Below are 20,112 nucleotides of genomic sequence, written 5' to 3'. Positions count from 1 at the left end.
CCATAAGAAACGGGACAGAATCCAAGTCTCTTGATAGAATGATGTTAATTAATGTATCAAAAACACCAAATTATTTACAGTGTAATCCAACCAAAAAACACAGAATATGGTGAAACAATTAGTGAAACAGTGATACTTAGCACAAAACACATCACATATAACGAATATGTACAATGGACAATACATAAAGATAATCAACAAACAAGGTCCTATTTACAGTACATAAGCCACTTAAGGGTTCAAAGTTTCCTCGTTATCTAAGTGGATTTGCATGTGACACATAGGACATGTAACGTCGACGTTTCGACCCTAGGATAATTGTGCTAATTATTACGCATCAGGTTGGGTCTTCATCAGGACAGACGGGGTTGGGGACCTGTAAACGCAAGGAATATGGTGTCAGGGCCATGTGTGTGTTACATGTAATGGAAATATTTAATTTCCCAATTACCAACAATTGTCTCACCTGGGGGACCAATTTAAATTATAGGAAAAGGATTCCTGTTGTCGCAAATGCAGATGGCCAACATCAAATGTTGAGATACTAGTTCAATCCTGTAAAAGATTAAAGAGGAGGCACTGGTTTAAAACCTGGATAGGTTGCGTTGGAAATGGTGGAAACATACCATCAGTTCTCTCACCTGGGGAACCTATTTAAAATATAGGAAAGGGATTCCTGTTGTCACAAATGCAGATGGCCAACATCAAATGTTGAGATATTAGTTCAATCCTGCAAAAGATTAAAAAGGAGGAACTGGTGTAAAACCTGGACGGGTTGCGTTGGACATGGTAGAAACATACCTGTGTGCACATGAGAAGAACATACCTTTAGGACGGAGATATGATTTGGAAGGGAAGTGGTGCTGTCTCTACAATCGCCACAAGCTGAAAGAACAAAGAGCAAAGGGGTGTTTGAGTAATTAAGGCCGATTAATCATTTAGGAATAAGACGCCTCTATCAGTATCATTTACTCGTGGAACGACGAATAATTACGGAAGAGGCGGTGGTCAAGACCACGAAGTAATGTATATCACCCAAACGCCTGATAATCAAGTGTCAAAGGGGACTGAAGTCAAAGCGCCAGGTGTCGCAGTTATACGTAAAATTTATCAGCCGCACACAGAATAACTGGAGGTGCATTGTGTCAAAAGCGCAATCTTTCACAATTATGGTAGTGCGTGAATAAATGAGTAAAGTTGACTTGGTGGTGATATTGCTAAGTATACTGTTTTACTAAACCAAGTCCGTGAAAACAAATGCAATGGACCGATGTATCACGGCGTATTTTAGTAAATAACGAACGGTGTTGCCGTGTATAGATATTGTAACAATTAAACTGGGGCGGGAAGTTGTCCCCCGTACATGGAATAATAAAAGTCAAAGGTGCCAGGTACCAAAAACCGCAAAGTATCACAAATGCGGTGGAGCGTTAGTTGTATAACTTTATGATAAACCTGATGCCAATTTATGGGTAAAGACGACTATTGCCATATATACTTTTTAAACTGGACCGAGTCCTTAAGGCACCACAAGGAACAAATCTATCTTAGCTTATTGTTAATTGACCAGCGCTGTGGCCGTGTACTGCGTTCAATCGATGAGTCAGACGGCGCGATGTCGGCTTACTTGGAGTCCGTGAATGGACATCTGATTCCGTCTACGGCTCAGCTGCAACTGACAGCGAGCTCCCGCCCTGAGCTAACTATATGACGTAGTGGAAAGCCATGGGCGCGTGACTGTTAGAGTGAATCAGCAGAAAGAGGAAAGCCAGGAATGGATTTGAGGGCGGGCTCCAGCAAAGTAATGACGAACTGACGGGACCGATGTTTATTAAAACGGGAGGAAACACGCCAGAAACAAATGAATTTATTTATATTGAACAAGTAATGATGATTTCGTGTGGTATTGAATGCATGATAATTAACATATTTAAACATTCTTATATACATCGTACATTTGACGAAAACGCGATGTGAGCGCTGTAGCCTTTACTTATAGTGTATTTCTCAAACTTGACTTGATTCAACAGTCACAAGAAAGTTGTAATAGCAGAAGATATAGTGAACCCCATCCATATGGGAATTAATATATGTGGGCATTCTTACAATCAATGTCCATGTGGGAACCAGTGAGGTGGTTCATGCGGATGTGCTATGAAATTGCTTTATAACATGTTTCTCAAACACGACATAGTTCTGAAATCACATGACACGTGTGGTGGCAGAAGTCATACTACACCCCGTATATATAATTGGGTGACACATTACTTTTTGAAAACATATACACAGAGCTAGACTAGCACAAGTCATACTTATACAGGTTCGCAATACAGGCACATATTTATCACATATCCAGAGATGTCAGCATGAGATAAGTGAGCCTTGGCAGGGGTTACGCTAAAGAGTGTAAACATAGATATAAACACAGCATGCTTTATGCGACATTCCTTTATGTATGACTCTTGCTAAATCTTCCACGAGATCAAAAATAAGATTTAAAGTTTGCTCATTTGCAAATAAGTTTCCTCATGCTCATTCAGCCCACTATTGGTGGCATCCAAACGATGGATCCAACGGCACTCTTTAAAGTTGAGAGAGGTGCCCATGTTACCACCCCTTCTGTGTAATGTGACCTTCTCGAGCACCCACCATTCTAGGTCTAGATGTGTATGTCTCTTGTTCGTATAGTGTTCTACCAGTGGAGCCCCAAGGGATTTACATTTGATCCTGCTCTGATGTTGTTGGATCCTGTTTTTCACTTTTTGTGTAGTCTGGCCTACATATATCAGTTTGCAGGGACATCTGATTGCATAAATCACGTTTTGACTGTTGCAATTTGAAAAGTGGTTCAGGGAATACGTCTTTCCCAAATGATCGAAGCTGGTACCCACTTTGGTGTTCGGACAGACCTTGCAGTGACCGCATTTGTGATGTCCATGAATTTGTGGTAGTTGTAGCATAGATCTTACATTAGGTGTTGGTGGGGGTTCCAGGTACGAGGATACTACAAAATCCTTAACGTTTTTGGCACGTTTGAACGCAAACATAGGGACTTCAGGATAGCCGATCTCAGGGCCCACCAGATTCCAATATTTTCTAATGACTTTATTGATCTCGTTACTTCTGGTGTTGAATGTAGTAACACAGATTAGTCGTCCCATTTCTTCGTTTTTGGGTTGCACCTCAAGGAGCGTTTCTCTGGGCCTGTACCAGGCCCTTTTCCGTGATCTGTTCAGCAAGCCTTTAGGGTATCCTCTCTCCCTCAGTTTGGCAATCAGAATGTCAGTTTCTTTGAAATAGTCACTTCTTCGTGAACAGTTGCGCCTCAACCTTAAAAATTGTCCATACGGGAGATTATCCCGTAGGTTTCTGGGGTGGTGAGAATTATATTGTAACAGAGTGTTACGGTCTGTAGGCTTCTTGTATAGAGACATCACAATGCTTCCGTCTTCCGCTTGTAAAGTCAAGTCCAAGAAAGGTATTGATTCCCTGTGATATGACATGGTGAATTGAATGTTATGATTCTGTGAGTTCAACCAAGCTGCAAAGGCTATTAGTTGATTTTCTGTCCCAGTCCATAGCATGAGGACGTCATCTATATATCTCTTCCACGCCGTGATGTTGTCTAAGAAAGGATTCAAAGCCGAGTAGATGGTAGTACCTTCGAAATGATCCATATAAAGATTCGCTAAGCTCGGCGCGAATCCGGCCCCCATGGCTACTCCTTTACATTGAAGATAAAATTCGTTGTAAAAGATAAAGTAGTTCTTTTCCATCGCAATGTGGAGTAGTTTGACAAGGAAGTCTGTTGGAACCCAGTGTGGTCTTGGACGAGAGTCCAGTACGTTACTCATGACTTCTATAGCCTCATGTTGCGGTATGCTGGTGTATAGCGAGCATACATCTAGAGTCGCAAAAAATTGTAAGGAACAGTCAAAAGGTTGGCCTTCAAAAATTTGGATGGTATGCATAGTATCCCTGATGAACGACCTAGTTTCCAAGACAAAAGGTTGTAAAAAACTATCAAGGAATTGGTTCAAGGGTTCCAAGATGGAGCCGCAGCCGGACACGATAGGTCTACCAGGAGGTTTTGAAAGGTTTTTATGGACCTTAGGGATGGTGTATATTGTGGGTATTCTTGGGTCAGTTTTATTAAGGAATTTGCTCTCAGATTCCGAGAGGAATCCCTGTTCAAGGCCGTAGGTTGTTAAATCACGGATGAGCTTAGCAATCTCCCTGGTAGGGTCATATGAGATCTTTCTGTAACTGTCGGGACAGCTAAGCTGAGAATTGATTTCTTTTATGTAATCTTCAGTGTTTTGTACGACCACCGCTCCACCCTTGTCTGCAGGCTTAATTACAATCGACTTGTTGTTGTTTAATGTAGACAGTGCAGACCTTTCTTCTTTGGTGATGTTGTGCTTGATGTACTTGGTGTTATTGAGGATTTCCATGGTTTCAAACATCACCACTTTTTCATAAGCCAAGATCTTTTCATTCATTAAGTATGAGGCCGGTGTAAAAGTAGAGGGTGGACGGAATTCTGTTGCTGTAATGTTCTTTTTGTAACTGTCATTTTTTGCAAAGAAGTATTTAAGGCGAATCTTCCTAAAGAATTGTTGCAACTCCAGTTTGATGTTAAAGGAGTTGGGTACGGAGGTAGGAACAAAAGACAAACCCTTAGCAAGGATGTCGTGTTCTGCTTTGTTCAAAGTATACTTCGAGATGTTCAACACAGGGTCCTTTCTATTCGTGACAGACAGAGCAGCATTCTCCTGAGGCCCGGTGGCATCTTCAGTGTTTGAGGAGTTGTCTGGTATAGGAATTACCACCGGTAGGTCTGACGTCTGGTGCGGATCTCCCCGTGATTCTGTTGAGCTTGTGCTTGGAAGCGGACCCGGGAGTTGCCCCGTTGGTTCCCCCGTGTTTGATTCCATCTGGGCGGTCGCCCCCAGTTCTGATCTCGACTTGTCCAGGAGGGTTCCCCTAAAAAAGCCGAATTTGATGGTCCAAAATTGTCTGGGTATCTGGTTCGTGGTTGGTAAGCTGGACCTTGTTGGAAAGATTGCTCAGGTGGCTGGAAATTAGTAGCCTCTGTGTATGGGCGGTTGTCCGAACTTGTACTCGCTCTTTCAGAGTCGTTTTCTGAGCCACTTCCGAATGATGAGTTTGAGAAGGTGGCGAATCTCCTGGAATATTGTCTATTCCTGTTGGTGTAGTACCCCTGCGAGTCTTGGATATAGTAATCGTCACACGTATAGGGGTATGTTAACTTTTTGTCATAGGCTTTAATGTCCTTGGCTAGTTTCTCAAGTTTCTTACTCAATGTGATGGTATTAAATTCGGAAGTGGCCTTTTCTGCTCGTTCCAGAGCTTCTTTTGCGTTCTTCAAGCTCCTGTCTTCTAAGATCTCTTTCTTTAGTTCAGTTATCTCCACGATCAGTTTTTTTGCATACTCAAGGGCAGTTTCCACCCCAAGCACCATCCAGTGGCGGGAGCAGTTGTTTGCCACAAAACTGAACCCTTCACGAAATTTTGGAAGATCAATAAAAATGGCCGGCTCGTTACGGACCTGCAGTCCTTTTGGAATGATGTTGGCTTGCAAATATTTGGTTAAGAGATGTCCATGGAGTCTGGTTCGAATCAATTTCTTCTCCAATCTTTCCAGACGGGACAATTTATCATTCAAGGAAGTATCAATGGGTGTAAGGCCAGTGCCCAGATAGTCAAATTCTGCTTGTTCTTGAATCAACTTATTTATATAATCCTCACTGTAGGATAATGTTTCTTTCTCTGACATAGTTTGTATTAGTTATGTGAAAGATCACAATAAATGTGTGAAGACCCTCGCAGGAAAAACCTGCACTGGATAACCATTAACGATAATGGGGCAACCCAGTAACCCTCAGAACCTGGGTAAGATAGTGTGTGCAAAAAACAATGGTTCTGTCGGAAAATGAACGGACTAACTTAATGAGTACTGAATACACTGCAAATTCTCAAGGACACACACAGACCATAAGAAACGGGACAGAATCCAAGTCTCTTTTGCAGTACTCATTAAGTATTTTCCGACAGAACCATTGTTTTTTGCACATCTTACACTTTCAGTCACGTAGATTACTGCTTCCTCTCGGTGGAACTCGCACCCATGGCTGCGGGGATCGCCTATTTACCCAGATACCTTTCAGATCGTTTGCCTGTTCTGTTGAGTCTTGGGGAATCCACGACCACCCGGCAATACCTTTGTGGCGCCTTTGGGCAGAAGCATTAACAGATCCCCCGTTCGTGGCGATGGTCACCAATGCATTACTTTGAAGAAAACTAGGGGTCTGCATCTAGCTGAGCTGTCGATTGGGAGGCCATGAAGGTCGTCCTTAGGGGATTGTATATTAAGACGTCCTACGGGGGTTCCGCATCAATTAGAACAAGATATTAAAATCCAGGAATCAAAACTGGGCAGAATGGATGCAGCACTTGCCTCAGCTCCTCATACCATGTTAGAGTGGTGTGATGCCCAGGAGACCCTGCTGGAGGATTGGTGCAGGTTGGACACAAACATAGCACACTGGCAGTGGCTACCCTTGGAGGGAGATAGAACAGGATCTCTGCTGGCCAGACTGGTTAAACATGAGGCATCTGAGACTCCTGTACTACAGCTTCACGGTCAGAACGGAGAGTTATGATATATGCAGCACGCGATCAATGAAGTCTTTGTTGCACATCTCAGCAAAGTATTTGCAGAATGAGTGCCCCCCCCTCCCTCGGAAGATAGCCAGGACTTTCTTGCCTCTGTTGAGCTCCTAAGACTAGACCCGGAGGTGGCCAAGGCGTGGAAGGCTCAGATAACCAAGGAGAAATACTCATGGCAGTCATACATCTCAAACCTGCCAAAAGCCCCAGAAGTACATTTGCTCCGCTGCTGGTTGATCACCTCCTGGAGGTCCACAATGAGGCACTCGAGGTTAACTCTTTGCCGGCCTCCATGTGTGAGGCCTTGGTGGCTATGATCCCAAAACCTGATAAATATTCTTCGCTTGCTGTATCCTACAAGTCAATTTCGCTCCTGAATCTAGACATGAAAATTCTTAGTGGAATTCTGGCAGCCCACCTCCTCCCACACATGCCCCTTCTTATGCATCCAGATCAAGCATGGTTTATCCCGCAGTATAGTACCACTCATAACTTGCGATGCCTAGCACACGTTTGGCATGCTCCGTGCCTCATGGAGTACGATTATGCCCTGGCACTCCTAGATATAGTACAAGTGTTTGATTCTGCAGATTAGTTTTATATCTGGCAAGTGCTCCAGTGGGTTCAATTGGGTCCAAGTTTCATCTACTGGGTCTAGTTGCTTTATACTGCTCCTTCGGCTAGGATAAGGTCCAGAGGACTGGTTTCCACTCCATTTGGGCTGTGTCGAGGCACCTGTCAGGGATTCCCTCTATCACCACTCTTATTCGCAGTTGCCATGGAGACAATGGGTTTATGGGGGATATCTATGGGGAGAGACCAACCATGTGGTCTCCCTTTATGCCGATGATATATTAGTATATCTATGACAGTCAGCATTTTTGATGCCTATCCTCCTCAAAGTTATGCTGAGGCTTGCGGATATCTCTGGTCTCTGTATTAACCATGGACAATCTAAACTGATCCCCTTGGGAAGACTAATGGGAATACCTGTAAATAGGCTGGCAAAGGCAGGGTGTCCTTGGGTGACCACTGGGCCTTGATATTTAGGGTTCCAATTGGCCAATACGGTCCCAACGTACTTGGATCTAAATATTGGGAGAGTAGTGGAGGTAGTCTGTGGCTCCATAAGGTTCTGGAACAAATGACCCCTGTCCCTTATGGGCAGGATATTGATTGTGAAAATGATAATTTTGTTGCACTGTCTATGCCCTACAGCATTCCTTTTACATGGTTCACAGACATTATTTTCAAACATTGGATGGACTCCTAGTGGACCTTCTGTGGGGCTCCAGACACAGAAGGGTTAATACATGGCTGCCCAATTACAGCAGGCAATATACTGGTTAGACAATGAGGATAAATGGGAGAAACGACTCCTGGCAGGCACATGCGTTGGTCGTCCTCTGCCAGATCTCTTGATGCTCGGCTTCGGGATTCCTGCATCGCTCTCCTATGTTGTACAACATGTGGCCTTCACCTGGGAGAGTGTGGACAGGCGGGTGTTATGACATGCCTCTTATGCCCCAGATAGGCCTCTTTGGACAATATGACCTTTCTTGTACATTGCTGAATCCATGTCTGTACGGTGCTAGAAAGATGGAGGGTGTCGGTTATTGGGAGATCTCTATGTTAATTTGAGAATTTTAACCCGAGAGGAGGCGGTGACTTCCTTTAATCTGGGAGCTGGACAATTTCTCTAATACGAAAAGGTGTCGAGTGTTGCAAGGGAGCTCTGACTGTCCTCTCCGAGGAGCCCCCCTGCACTAATATATTCATGGTGATATATATGGCAGAGGGATGCCGGTTGGTATCTCATCTCTATCGGGCTTTACTTGATGACTTACTGGGGGGATTCTATCCATATAGACGAAGGAGGATGAGCTGGTTGGGGAACCCCTAATGGAGAGGGAATGTATGAAAGTCCATGAGCATGTTCGCAATGTGAGTTTTAATGCACAATTTAGACTCCTTCAATACAATGTTGTACACCAGACTTACCTTTCCCCATGAACATTGCTTGTGATATACCCTGCCCACTGGGAAACGTTCCCAGGATGTGAGTCATTGGAGGTTGATTTTATTCATATGACGTGGTCTTGTTTGTTCCTTACCTCTTACTGGGAAGACATACATGCTCACCTGGGGGGAGCTTCGGGATGGGTGGTTTCCATGGAAATTCGGCAGGTATTGATTGGTTTACGTCCCTCCCCAAATATAAGAAAATAAGTAGGAGATTTGTTCCTTTGGGACTGATACTGACAAAGAGACACATTGCTATCATATGGCTTTGGCCTACGCCCCCGTCTTTTGAGGCATGGTTGAGAGACATGCGCGAATATGCGACTGCGGAAGAGGTACGGATGAAGCATGTCCGGAGAGATGAAAAGCTTGACGATGACCTTCAGGTATGATCCTCTATGCTATAGCACACAAAAGGGAAGAGAAGAGGGTACGGAACTCGCCTACTCCGAACCCCCTGTCAAATACTTATACACACCAAGAGGAGTAGGAAGTGAAAAACGTGGTATCGTGGTCTGGTGGAGGCATGTGCTCTGTGTCCTAATACTGCCCTCACTAACACAGGTATGTGACATGCTTCATCATAGGGCTGCTTACAATATACCCCGGCGCAGCAAACGCCTGGGGTGGAGCAATAGGGTAGGGGAAGACAAACACAACATAGAAAGAGAAAACCATGCTTTCAATCGTGACTGGGAACGACAGAAGTGAAAGTGCAGTGAGGTGTGAGTTTTAAACTAGCTCAGAGGTATCCCTAAACCTACATTTTAGTCCTAGATCCTCCGGCCAGGATTAAAAACGTGAAGGCTGGTGGTGCTAGGGAGATATAATGTGCTCCTTACACCCCTCCTTACTGTCAGGTAGTCAACATGTTTCGACCGTCTGTATGTGCCCAATACTTGGGGTCACTCCGGCCTTCTTCAGGACTCTTCCAGTCCCAGTATATTATGTACTGCTACGTCCTCTGTTTGAGGTTCGTAGGTGTTAGAAACCCAAATCCTTATATTGAGGAACTTCCTCTAGAAAAATTTGGATATTACGAGTGCACACCTAAACGGCAGGAGCACCACCCTTGGAGTAAGTGTGACAACAGGGGGCCTCAACTTGCCGACCGAAAGTTTTAATATGATTTAGGGGTAAACTCGTAATATCCACATTTTTCTAGAGGAAGTTCCTCAATGTAAGGATTAGGGTTTCTAACACCTACGAACCTCGAACAGAGGACGGAGCAGTACATTAATAGTTTTTGGCTGGTCCTTGTGGATATGTTTGCCGAACTAGGTTGTCGGACTGGACTGGGAAGCAGTTTCTCCAGTCACGTTGGAAAAGACCAGAAACTAACCCTTCCGGCAGTGTTTTCTATTTATTTCACTCACAACCCAAGATGTGAAAAAGGAGTGCTTATATTTAGTGCGTAACTTCACAATAAATACCACCATCCAAGAGTACTGTGAGAGAGTCACCCTTTTCTGCCTTGCATGGCCTGCTGGTCTTGTGCATCAGTGATCTTGGTAAGGAATCTAGCATGTTTCAGATTCCTTGCTAGCTGCCCACTGACGCCCTCTTATAAGATTCCATCACACAAGAGATGAACACTGAGGGCACGATTACGATGACGGTCGGAGGCTTTCCAATTGCGGTTTCAGGTTTGACTGCCGCATTACAATGCAGGCAGTCGAAACTGAAACTGGATGGTCATTCTGGCTGGATTCTGATGTACTCAAAGAGCCCGTTGGCCAGTCAGAGACAGGCACGTAATACCAATCGGCGGAGCTTCCGCTGTTGGAATTATGATGTTGGTTTCTGACAGGCTTTCCATGTCAGGCTTTCCGACATGGGAAGCCTGTCAGAAAGTGACATTGGGTGCTCCTAGCAGGGCCCCCTTCACACTGCAGCCTCCAGTTGAGGGCTGAGGGGCAATACCTGCCTGTGTGGCAGGCACCCTGAGGTGCAAATCAATCCCGCAACCCTGTGGCAGACACCGACTGCCACACACTGCAGGGATTCACACAAACTCCAATTTCTCAATGGGAACTTGTGCTATGGCCAGTTTATAGCCCCAGCAGAAGCTCCCATAGGGAAATGGTAGCTTCCGACCGCACCACATGCGGTTGCATTGTAATTAGGTATGCGGAACCGCTGACCAATGGTCTAGTGGTTCCCATACCGATATGGCGTCCACCTGACATCATAATAAGGCCCTAAATGAGGAAATGCAGCTGGGTGGAATGGTGGCAGCGATTTGCTGCCAAAGAACAAAACCCATACTGTTAGGACAGCCAATGGGCCTTGGATAATGCTGTTGGATCAACTAGCTAGTTCTGGCTTATCCTTCTCTGGCTTTCAAGAAAGAAAGCATATTTTGCATTGATAAATCTCCCAGGAGCCCTAGAATCCATCATAGAAGGAGTTCTTCTTTGAACGGCTGACACGGCTACCATCCCGCTTAACAGACTACCATGCACTTACACAATGACAGGGCTCGACGTAAGTCTATGGCTCGATTTAATAGAATTAGCTAATTTTAAGCAATAAACAGAAATGCACAAACCCCAGTTACATGGGTTTCTCACCCACACGATAGAGCTGCATACAAGAGGCTATCTAGAAGTGCAAAGGTTTATCACAGTCTCTCCAGCAGAAAGAGAGCCTCTCTGTCTCATCCTCATTCCAAATCAGCAGTGTAAATTGACAGATGATTTCTGAGACTCCAGAACACTCTCTTTATTTTTTAAAGAATTCACTAACCAAATACCTCACAAACAAGAAACAAAATCAGCATGAACCTGAAGGCTACACAAAAGCAGCACTGTTGGTGTGTCTCTTAAAAGTGATTCAGACTCTCATTTCCATTTTAGATAGAACATAAACATTATAAAGTTTCCTTGTAACATTACAGACTTTTTAAATCACATGAAACAACTACTCAACATAAAAGAAAACTGTTATTTATTTCATGAACATCTAGCCTGAGATGCTTGCAATTTGTCAAATAATCACATTTCTATGTTTTGGATATTATTGATTCATTTCATCTAAATAATATTTTTCCATAGCTCAGTGAAAAGTATGGCAAAGTCTTTATGGTCCATATTGGTTCTCGACCAACGCTTGTGCTTTGCGGTTATGAGGCGGTGAAAGAAGCTCTGGTGGACCAGGCAGATGACTTCAGTGGACGTGGATACTTTCCAATTTTCAATATCCTCACCAAAGGATATGGTAAATAATGAATACTTTTCACTCATCAAACAGAATATACAGAATAGTGCATCACTTCTTCTCACAATAAAGCTGTAACAATGTCTTGGAAAGCCACACTCCTTTTTCAAATACTGTATTATGTATTTATTGTATCACCTATTCATTTATTTTTGTTCTACTGTTATCAAATGCTTCATCTAGACAACTTGGTTACACAACATATGTGTAACCAAATGAGATAAATGTTTATTAGCTAATACAAGTGGGTTAGCCCACCTAATTTTAAATGATAGAGATAAAGGTGGCTTGCCTTCATTATGTTAATATAATGCTTCAGTTATTGGTTATATATCCATATTATCTGTAATTGTAATTGCACCTTGGAAATTTGCTTACTACTCTCACGAGGCATTAATGTGCTTCATGCGGAGCAACATGCCTCTCTGGAACCCAAGGTTAATAGTTAGTCCAGTGTTATTTGTAACTGCTGTTTTTTGGGATTAGTCTTGTGTGTTAAGGCAAACTACTTAATGCATTCACTCCAGTTTCTTTGTGGTAGATTAGACCAATAGGAGTTACGTGTTTTCATTGGGGGGAGGTGGTGTCAGTGCAGATGTTTGGTGGGGTTGATAGATGAGCTAGAGGACGTTAGATGTTGTTAAGTTGCAAGGGTATGACTTATAAGGTTGTGATATTCGAGATGACTGGTGGGTAAATTGCAGGGATTTAGAGATTAAAGTACACAGTTGTTTGATGGAACAATGTATGCCTGAACCACGCTGTCTTAACCACAACCACATCTTTAGCACAAATGCCTTTACCACGCATGCCTTTACCATGCAATTTTGTGGTAAAGACATGATAGGTAAAGGGACATGTGTGATAAAGATTAAACTCCTGCCCCTCTACCTTGAGCCCTAAAATTCGACCCTTCTGTTGTCTATTCTACCCGCTCCATTACTATAATCTTCCCCAGCCCCTATCCTGAACCTTAATAGTCGACCCACAGCCCCTAAAAATTACTTTGACCACAGCCTCCTTCGTTGAGCACGAACTCCAGGCCCCAAACCCTAAAACCTACCCCACTTCCCCACTGCCCCAGCCCAACTGCCGCCTTGACCTGAAAACTACCCTTTCCTGTCCTCTGCCCTGAGCCCTAAAACACAGTCTCCTTAAAACTACTCCAACCTCAGCCCCCCTCCCTGTGCTGTAAAACCAGCCCCACCCCCTAAAATCTACCTCCACCTACCCACTGCCCCAGCCCAGCAGCCACCTTTACCTGTAAACTGTCCCTTTCCTGTCCCCTGTCCTGAGCTCTAAAACAACCTGACCCTCCAGCCTTGAAAGCTACCTGCCCCCCAGCCTCCAAAACCTCCCCGACCCCCCATCCCCCAAAACTATCCCAACCCAAAAAAACTACCCCAACCCAAAAAAACTACCCCCACCCAGTCCCCTGCCCAGAGCCCTAACACTCCCAGCACTGAAAACTACCTGACCCCCACAGACCCCAAAATTAGCCCCCAACCCTTACAAACTACCCCACCCACCCAAAACCCCACTTACCTCACAGACTCATCCAGATCTTTCCTCCATCTGCTTCTTGCTATTCTGCCGAGCAGCAGCCAGCAACTAGACCGCGCATGTGCCTTAACCACACATATGCGTGGTTAAGGCATATGTGTGGTTATGGCAAACATGGTTACGCTTGCGATGTCAGAACACACATGGGTGAGGCTGCAGGGTTCCAACTGTTTCCCAAGGGATGGGAAAAGGAGGAGATGGTCATTTTGAGGAAAAAAGGAGAGGGGACAATCCGAATGCCTCAATAAAAGATTAGTTTTTCATGCCAGATTTTAAGAATATAGAGTATGCTTTTTTTTGACACAGCATGCAGTTTGAGGATGCAAGACTCCAGACAGAAGCAACATTATTTGCATGTGAGGTAATTCTCTGTGGGGTACTTTGGACAGTCTCTGAAATGCTAGGCAACCGCTAGACTACTACTTCAGCAAGGACAGCCGTTTGACTTAGAGGTTGGAAACTTGAAATAATATCTTGGACCTTCTCTTCTATGAACCTCAACATATCCAAAGAAGCACCTGTCAGAGTCTCAGCTATGTTGAGGTTGGCAGAAAAGAACATGATTACTGCCCTCTGGAAACTTGTGTTTTATGTAATTGCCTTGAATAATGATTGTCAGTAAAGAACACACAGGAGCCTCCTATTCACACGACTTATTCCATTATCAGGCCCGACTGACTCCAGGCCATTTCAAGATTTATTTACTTCAACTCAGAAAATGGTGAACCTGGCACAATACATAGATATATGTTTCGTAGACAAAAACCAGCAACTCCTCTTTAAGGAATCTCATTTGAAACATATTTCTTCCAAATTGGAAAATTTCATTTTTGGCCAGCAATGCTTTAGATCACACTCATTTCACTGTTCCTAGCCTACCAACTCTTGGAAGCAGATGTAGCTGGAGGATGAGGCCAACATGCATGTGGGGCAGGGTTGGAAGGTCCAGCACCTCACTTCTTGGTGCCAGATGATCATGGCCAGTATTTAAGACAATAACTCAAACTGATCAGAATCAATCATATAGACACTATTCTAGTCACCCTTTGTCTGCACTGTGTGCAAATAAAAGGCCTTTCCTGATAGCATGGTTATGTGGGAGTAACATACAATACCGCTACATTCATTTGCAAACAAAAAATGCAAAAACGTTGTGACATAGCTCTCTTAGAAAACTCCTCTTACATCAATTGAGATAAATAAGTTGAAACGCGATTGGGTAGGAAAAATAGTTGGTAAGAACCGCACAATGTGGAGAATTCCACCCAAGAACACTGCACAAATCTATTTGGAAAATATGGAGCAGCAATACTAATCTGAAAATCGCTCCCACACACTATCTTCTCAAATTGTGTGGGCCTCCAAAATTTAAACAGCAAGACAGACACTAATACAAAGTTCAATCTATGCATCCATTGCTAACAAGGTTAGATGCATAACAAAACTCTCTAGACTATTTACGTAATTTGTCAACACTCTGACAATAGTGTGTGGCGACTTGAACTTAGTCAGATTAATTGGACCGGGACACTGGACAGATGCACTTATGATGATCGAGCAATGCTGAAAGACTTAGGGCCAGATGTACAACCCGCCAATTTGCGACTCGCAAATTGCGTCGCATTTGCGACTTGCAATTTGCGACCTCACAAATTAGAATGTGTAACAGTTTCTCAGACACTGTTGGCGGTTCCTAATGGGGTCGCAAATTGCATGCCTCATGAATATTAATGAGGCTGTCACAATTTGCGACCCCTTTAGGAATGGTAGCACTCCCAGGGATGGTGGCCTGCTGGGACTGCTTTTAAATAAAGCAGTCTTTTTTTTAAATGCAGCCCATTTTCCTTAAAGGAAAACATGATGCATTTAAAAAAGAAAAAATGTAATATTCAGTTTCATTTTTAAGGGCAGGAGGTGGTGTAAAACAATTGTACATGGCATGGTGACTCCCTATCAGGAAGGGACGCCCCTTAAGAATACCGGGAGTCGCAAATGCTATTTTGCGAGTCAGTGACTCGCAAAATAGCATTTGTACACGTCATTATCCTTTTTTGCGGTCGCAAACGGGAGGATATCCCATTTGCGGACACAAAAAAAGGGTTGTACATCTGGCCTTTAATGAACTACCATAACTTGATTGATATCTGGAGAATCACTAATCCCTTGGGGCAGCAATACATTAATCTGTCCCAAGGTCACAAGACTTCATCCATATCACCTCTAGAAGGCCTTTACTCCAAATAACCTATGCAGAAATTCTATCTTGGAGAATACTTGATCGCTCCAAAATACTGATAGAACTATCACTGGAGCATGATACACCTCTCAAAGACTATTGGCATACACAACTGTCCAAATACAAACAACCAGAGGATATACACCTTCTAAATGCCATGTCCAAATGTCAGCGGCGTAACAAGACTTGAGGGGGCCACCCTGCAAAGTACATGGAGAGGGACCCCCTCCGAACTCACTTGGGAATTCTCAGGCCAGAGTATTGTCCTGAGGGGACACCCCACTGCGGCAGCTGTTGGGGCCTTTGTTACGCCACTGCAGAGGTCTCTGGCCTTTGGCAGAGCACCAGTTCCATGTCAATCATTTGCAGCTTTGTGCAATCTGGCTGGGTCCGAAAGCGTAACTTATGACCATCGGGGGAGGCTGGTGCAAGTCCTCAGAGACAACATAATTGCCATGTGTTATTGCAACATGCTAAGAGAAGTGGGGTCCAGTATTCTGTGCCAGGAGGCTTTGCACATTTGGAGATGGCTAGACTAGCACCAGATCTTTCTTTGCACCAGATCTTTCTTTGCACCAATAACCTGAAAAAGTTCCTGAATGCCAGAACTGAGCAGATGTTGGCTGGTCTACCATGAACGACATTTCTCTCTGGAGGCGGAAATAGGCACCATCGAACGGGTGGGTTGTAAGGGGATGACAGGCCTGGCTAGATCTGTTTGCCACCATCGAGAACACATCATGTTAGGATGTGTGAGGTATGTCTTCAAGAACACCATAAAATGAATACCAAATACACACTGAAAAGCACAGAGCCTTATGTTCAAGGTAGATATGTCCCTTTATCCCGGACACTTTTAGAATGGAATCACCTGATCACAATTAGTGACTGATGTCACATACGGCCCCAACAGTGCACAGTGCATGGAGAGAACATGTGGCGGATAGGGTTGGCATCTTTCACAGAAAAAATGTCGTACCCATTTGTATCCATGCAGCTGTTTATTCTGGGAAGGATCAAGCGCTGCTTAGTGAAAAAGAAATTCTCAGTATTATTTTGCACCATGGCAATTATCCATCTGTTTGCTTCAATAATCATTTATAAATTAGTTACACTGCTTTCAATTTTTAGTGACCTTTTTTTCTCCATCTGATTGTTGTTTTAGGTTTATATTTCAAATGGAAAATACCTCCTTACACTAGTTTTCCCATTTTTATTATTGGCATAGAAACAAAACACGGCCAGGTGAGAACCCTAGCAAGGAGAGTGTGTTGAGTAACATAGAGGCGTCAGATACCTAGGTCTCTTTGTGAGTTCCCCTGCACTGAGTTTGGTGTCCCGCCTGAGTGACTGCGCTTCAGAATGAATTCCAAGAGGCAGTACGCTTTTCGCTGTGACGTGCCACTCTGGAGGCTGGTGGCATACCTCTGCATGTCAGATTTTCTTATGGGCCCAGGTCAGTCATATTGTAGGCAGGCCTTTCGCAAAAGAAGTACCTGACTTTCAAAGTTTCCAAATACTTAATGTGGGGGAAGAGACCCCAGTCCCTGTTACTGGCACCGTTAGCTGTCTCATCATAATGATGGAAATCTGGTTTCTAGAATCTATAAATCAATATGTTGCATCACAAGCACGAGGTTGTGCTGCTAAAGAGTGCGAGGCCTGGTGAAGAATGACCCACTTTTCCTAGTCCTCCCACCCCATTCTGACGGGCCCACGCGCACATGTGCAGTGAAAGGGCGCGGCTGCGACGCTCGTGATCCACAAGAGACAGCAGACTGTCCGCAGCATTCGTCTGTCTCCTGAGAGAAACCACCACCCCCGCTTGTCCTTCGTCACCGGCGTCTCTTTAACCCAGCCATTTTAAACACTGGAATGGGCGAGAGGAGAAAAACCGAAAAGGCTGACATCGTGACCATGAAACATTAAAGAGTTCATAAAAGTCAACTTTCAGAAGTCCTTAAAATGGCTGCATACAAAGCCCAGCCAGTCCGCTTCTGAGTTCTACAAATGGAAATGCTTATGATATGGTGTAACTTATTCAGAGGACATTCTAAGTTGAGCTCCAGTCCAGTAGAAATCTTCCCTATCCCAACCTTTTCCACAAAGCCCTCTTGATTAAAAGGTGACAGAAGGGTCCTCTAGGCTGGATTGGCCCATCTCAAATACCAGAGAACTGCGGCGAAGCCCAAAGCGCCCTGTACTGTCTCCTGGAACATCAGGTACATAAAGATCAACATCCCCTCCTGACCTCACAGCAGGACACGCCTCTCACTGGGCACCCTACAGCTCTCCCATTACTCCCTGCCTCTCCTAACCCTGCCTTCAGCTCTCCTGGTCCTGAGTGCACCCTGCTTGAGCAGCTCTCACTGGCCTCCGCTTACCTGGGCAGCACTCCTTAACCATCCATGGCGCACGCAGCCTGGGTCACGGGCGGCTGGGGCTGGCCCGGGACCCAGAGTACCTGGCTGTGCCCTCACCTGGAGCTCTAAGAGTCTAGGTGTGCTAAGCCCGGTTTTGACAGTCGAGCTTGGCCAGGTCTGGTCCTGCCAGAGTCTAACTGTGGTCTGGCCCGCGTTTGACCAGATACGTTTTAAGGTATGCAGAGTGGGTTATTGCCCAGGACGCACCTTGCAAGGACCCTGGTAAAGTGAATGGGACAGTCGAAGTTCCTACCTTTATAACGCTGCTCATAAAAATCAGCTTATTTTTCTAATTCAACAGCCGAGCATGCATAACGAAAGCTTGGCACCAGTTTTACTGAGGGCTCATGCTGGGGCAAATTCATGCAAAGTGATGCAAAGCAGTGCAAAATCTTGCACGGGCATTTACTTTCTAGCATAAAAAAGTATTTTGTGCTGCAAAGGTGCCCTTTTTTCAGTATAACTGGTGCTTTATGCTGCTTTGTAGCATCTTGCATCAACTGGGTGTCAGTTGGGTGTAACTTGGGCGGATTAGTGCCACCCTGTCTACTACACTCATCTCTCAATATACCCAATAGAACTCACTCAAGTTCATCTCCCTCTACCTCTTTCTCATGAACTCACCCCTCTCTCTATCAATTTCTGTTGCTGCTTGAATAGTTGTGACTCCTGACCCCCTCTCTCTACCCCAGTTCTCTCTACCTCATCACTCTTGCTGTACCTCATTAGTCTTTTTCCATCTGAACACCCAGTATCTCTTCTCCATCTACTTCACTCCTCACGCAACCTCATCTCAGTCTTTATCTTTGTAAATTCCTCTGAGGCGGAAAGCCGGAGGACGGTACTTTCGTTTATTTTTAAAAATTACTTGTATTCTTGTGTTTTGGCCATTTTAACCTCACCTGCACTGAAAAGCGCTGCCCTCACGCGCCTAGCAGACCCTCTGAGGCACTCCTGAGACAGCAGCAACCAGCGCTGAGACAGGATTCCACAAACACACCGCCATCGCGATTCGAAGGCGAGCCACGCCCCCTGCGAGGCCACGCCCACCCAGGATCCCTTATAAACGCTGATCGCAGTGCAACAAACATCACTTTGTAAATTCCTCTGAGGCGGAAAGCCGGAGGACGGTACTTTCGTTTATTTTTAAAAATTACTTGTATTCTTGTGTTTTGGCCATTTTAACCTCACCTGCACTGAAAAGCGCTGCCCTCACGCGCCTAGCAGACCCTCTGAGGCACTCCTGAGACAGCGGCAACCAGCGCTGAGACAGGATTCCACAAACACACCGCCATCGCGATTCGAAGGCGAGCCACGCCCCCTGCGAGGCCACGCCCACCCAGGATCCCTTATAAACGCTGATCGCAGCGCAACAAACATCACTTTGTAAATTCCTCTGAGGCGGAAAGCCGGAGGACGGTACTTTCGTTTATTTTTAAAAATTACTTGTATTCTTGTGTTTTGGCCATTTTAACCTCACCTGCACTGAAAAGCGCTGCCCTCACGCGCCTAGCAGACCCTCTGAGGCACTCCTGAGACAGCGGCAACCAGCGCTGAGACAGGATTCCACAAACACACCGCCATCGCGATTCGAAGGCGAGCCACGCCCCCTGCGAGGCCACGCCCACAACATTGCCATAAATGTGTCGGCCACACAAGCGCAGCGGACGAGCGCAGCGGGAGCGCCGTTTGCGCGCCGAAGGCGCGCTTAAGGCAAGCTCGTCTGCGCTCGTCCGCGCCTCGGCAGCGCCCGGTGCGCCACCCGCGGCCTCGATCCCCCCGTCCACCAGTAGCTCTCCACACTTGACGCGTGAGGCTCTACTCCTCCTTAGAGACTTCGCTCATGAAGGACAATTGTCCTTCCAAGACTCCGCCTATCCTCTGCACGATTTTGCGCGCAAAGGCTTATTCACTGGTGGCTTGCTGAATGTCAGGTCCCTGCCCAAACACGCTCAC

The 20,112-nt window shown here is 45.1% G+C and overlaps 1 protein-coding gene and 1 long non-coding RNA gene across 2 annotated transcripts in view; one reads left to right on the top strand and one right to left on the bottom strand.

Moving 5' to 3' along the window:
• The window catches only part of LOC146798114 (cytochrome P450 2C16-like), a 317,969-nt gene that overhangs the window by 2,023 nt on the left and 295,834 nt on the right, over positions 1-20,112 (top strand). Inside the window, exon 2 of the mRNA XM_085625337.1 lies at positions 11,772-11,934. Coding sequence (XP_085481463.1) covers positions 11,772-11,934 — 163 coding nt within the window. The remainder of the gene's footprint in view (positions 1-11,771; positions 11,935-20,112) is intronic.
• LOC146798115 (uncharacterized) lies at positions 33-2,361 on the bottom strand. The gene is made up of 5 exons (XR_014968607.1): positions 1,628-2,361; positions 827-885; positions 642-730; positions 467-555; positions 33-376 (listed from the first exon to the last, which is right to left on the bottom strand). It is a non-coding gene; the product is annotated as an uncharacterized LOC146798115 (long non-coding RNA).

The sequence above is a fragment of the Triturus cristatus genome, chromosome 9 (genome assembly GCF_964204655.1).
Source record: "Triturus cristatus chromosome 9, aTriCri1.1, whole genome shotgun sequence".
Lineage (NCBI taxonomy): Eukaryota > Metazoa > Chordata > Amphibia > Caudata > Salamandridae > Triturus > Triturus cristatus.
The sequence above is the reverse complement of the archived record's forward strand: the minus strand, read 5'-3'. Positions and strand labels throughout refer to the sequence as shown.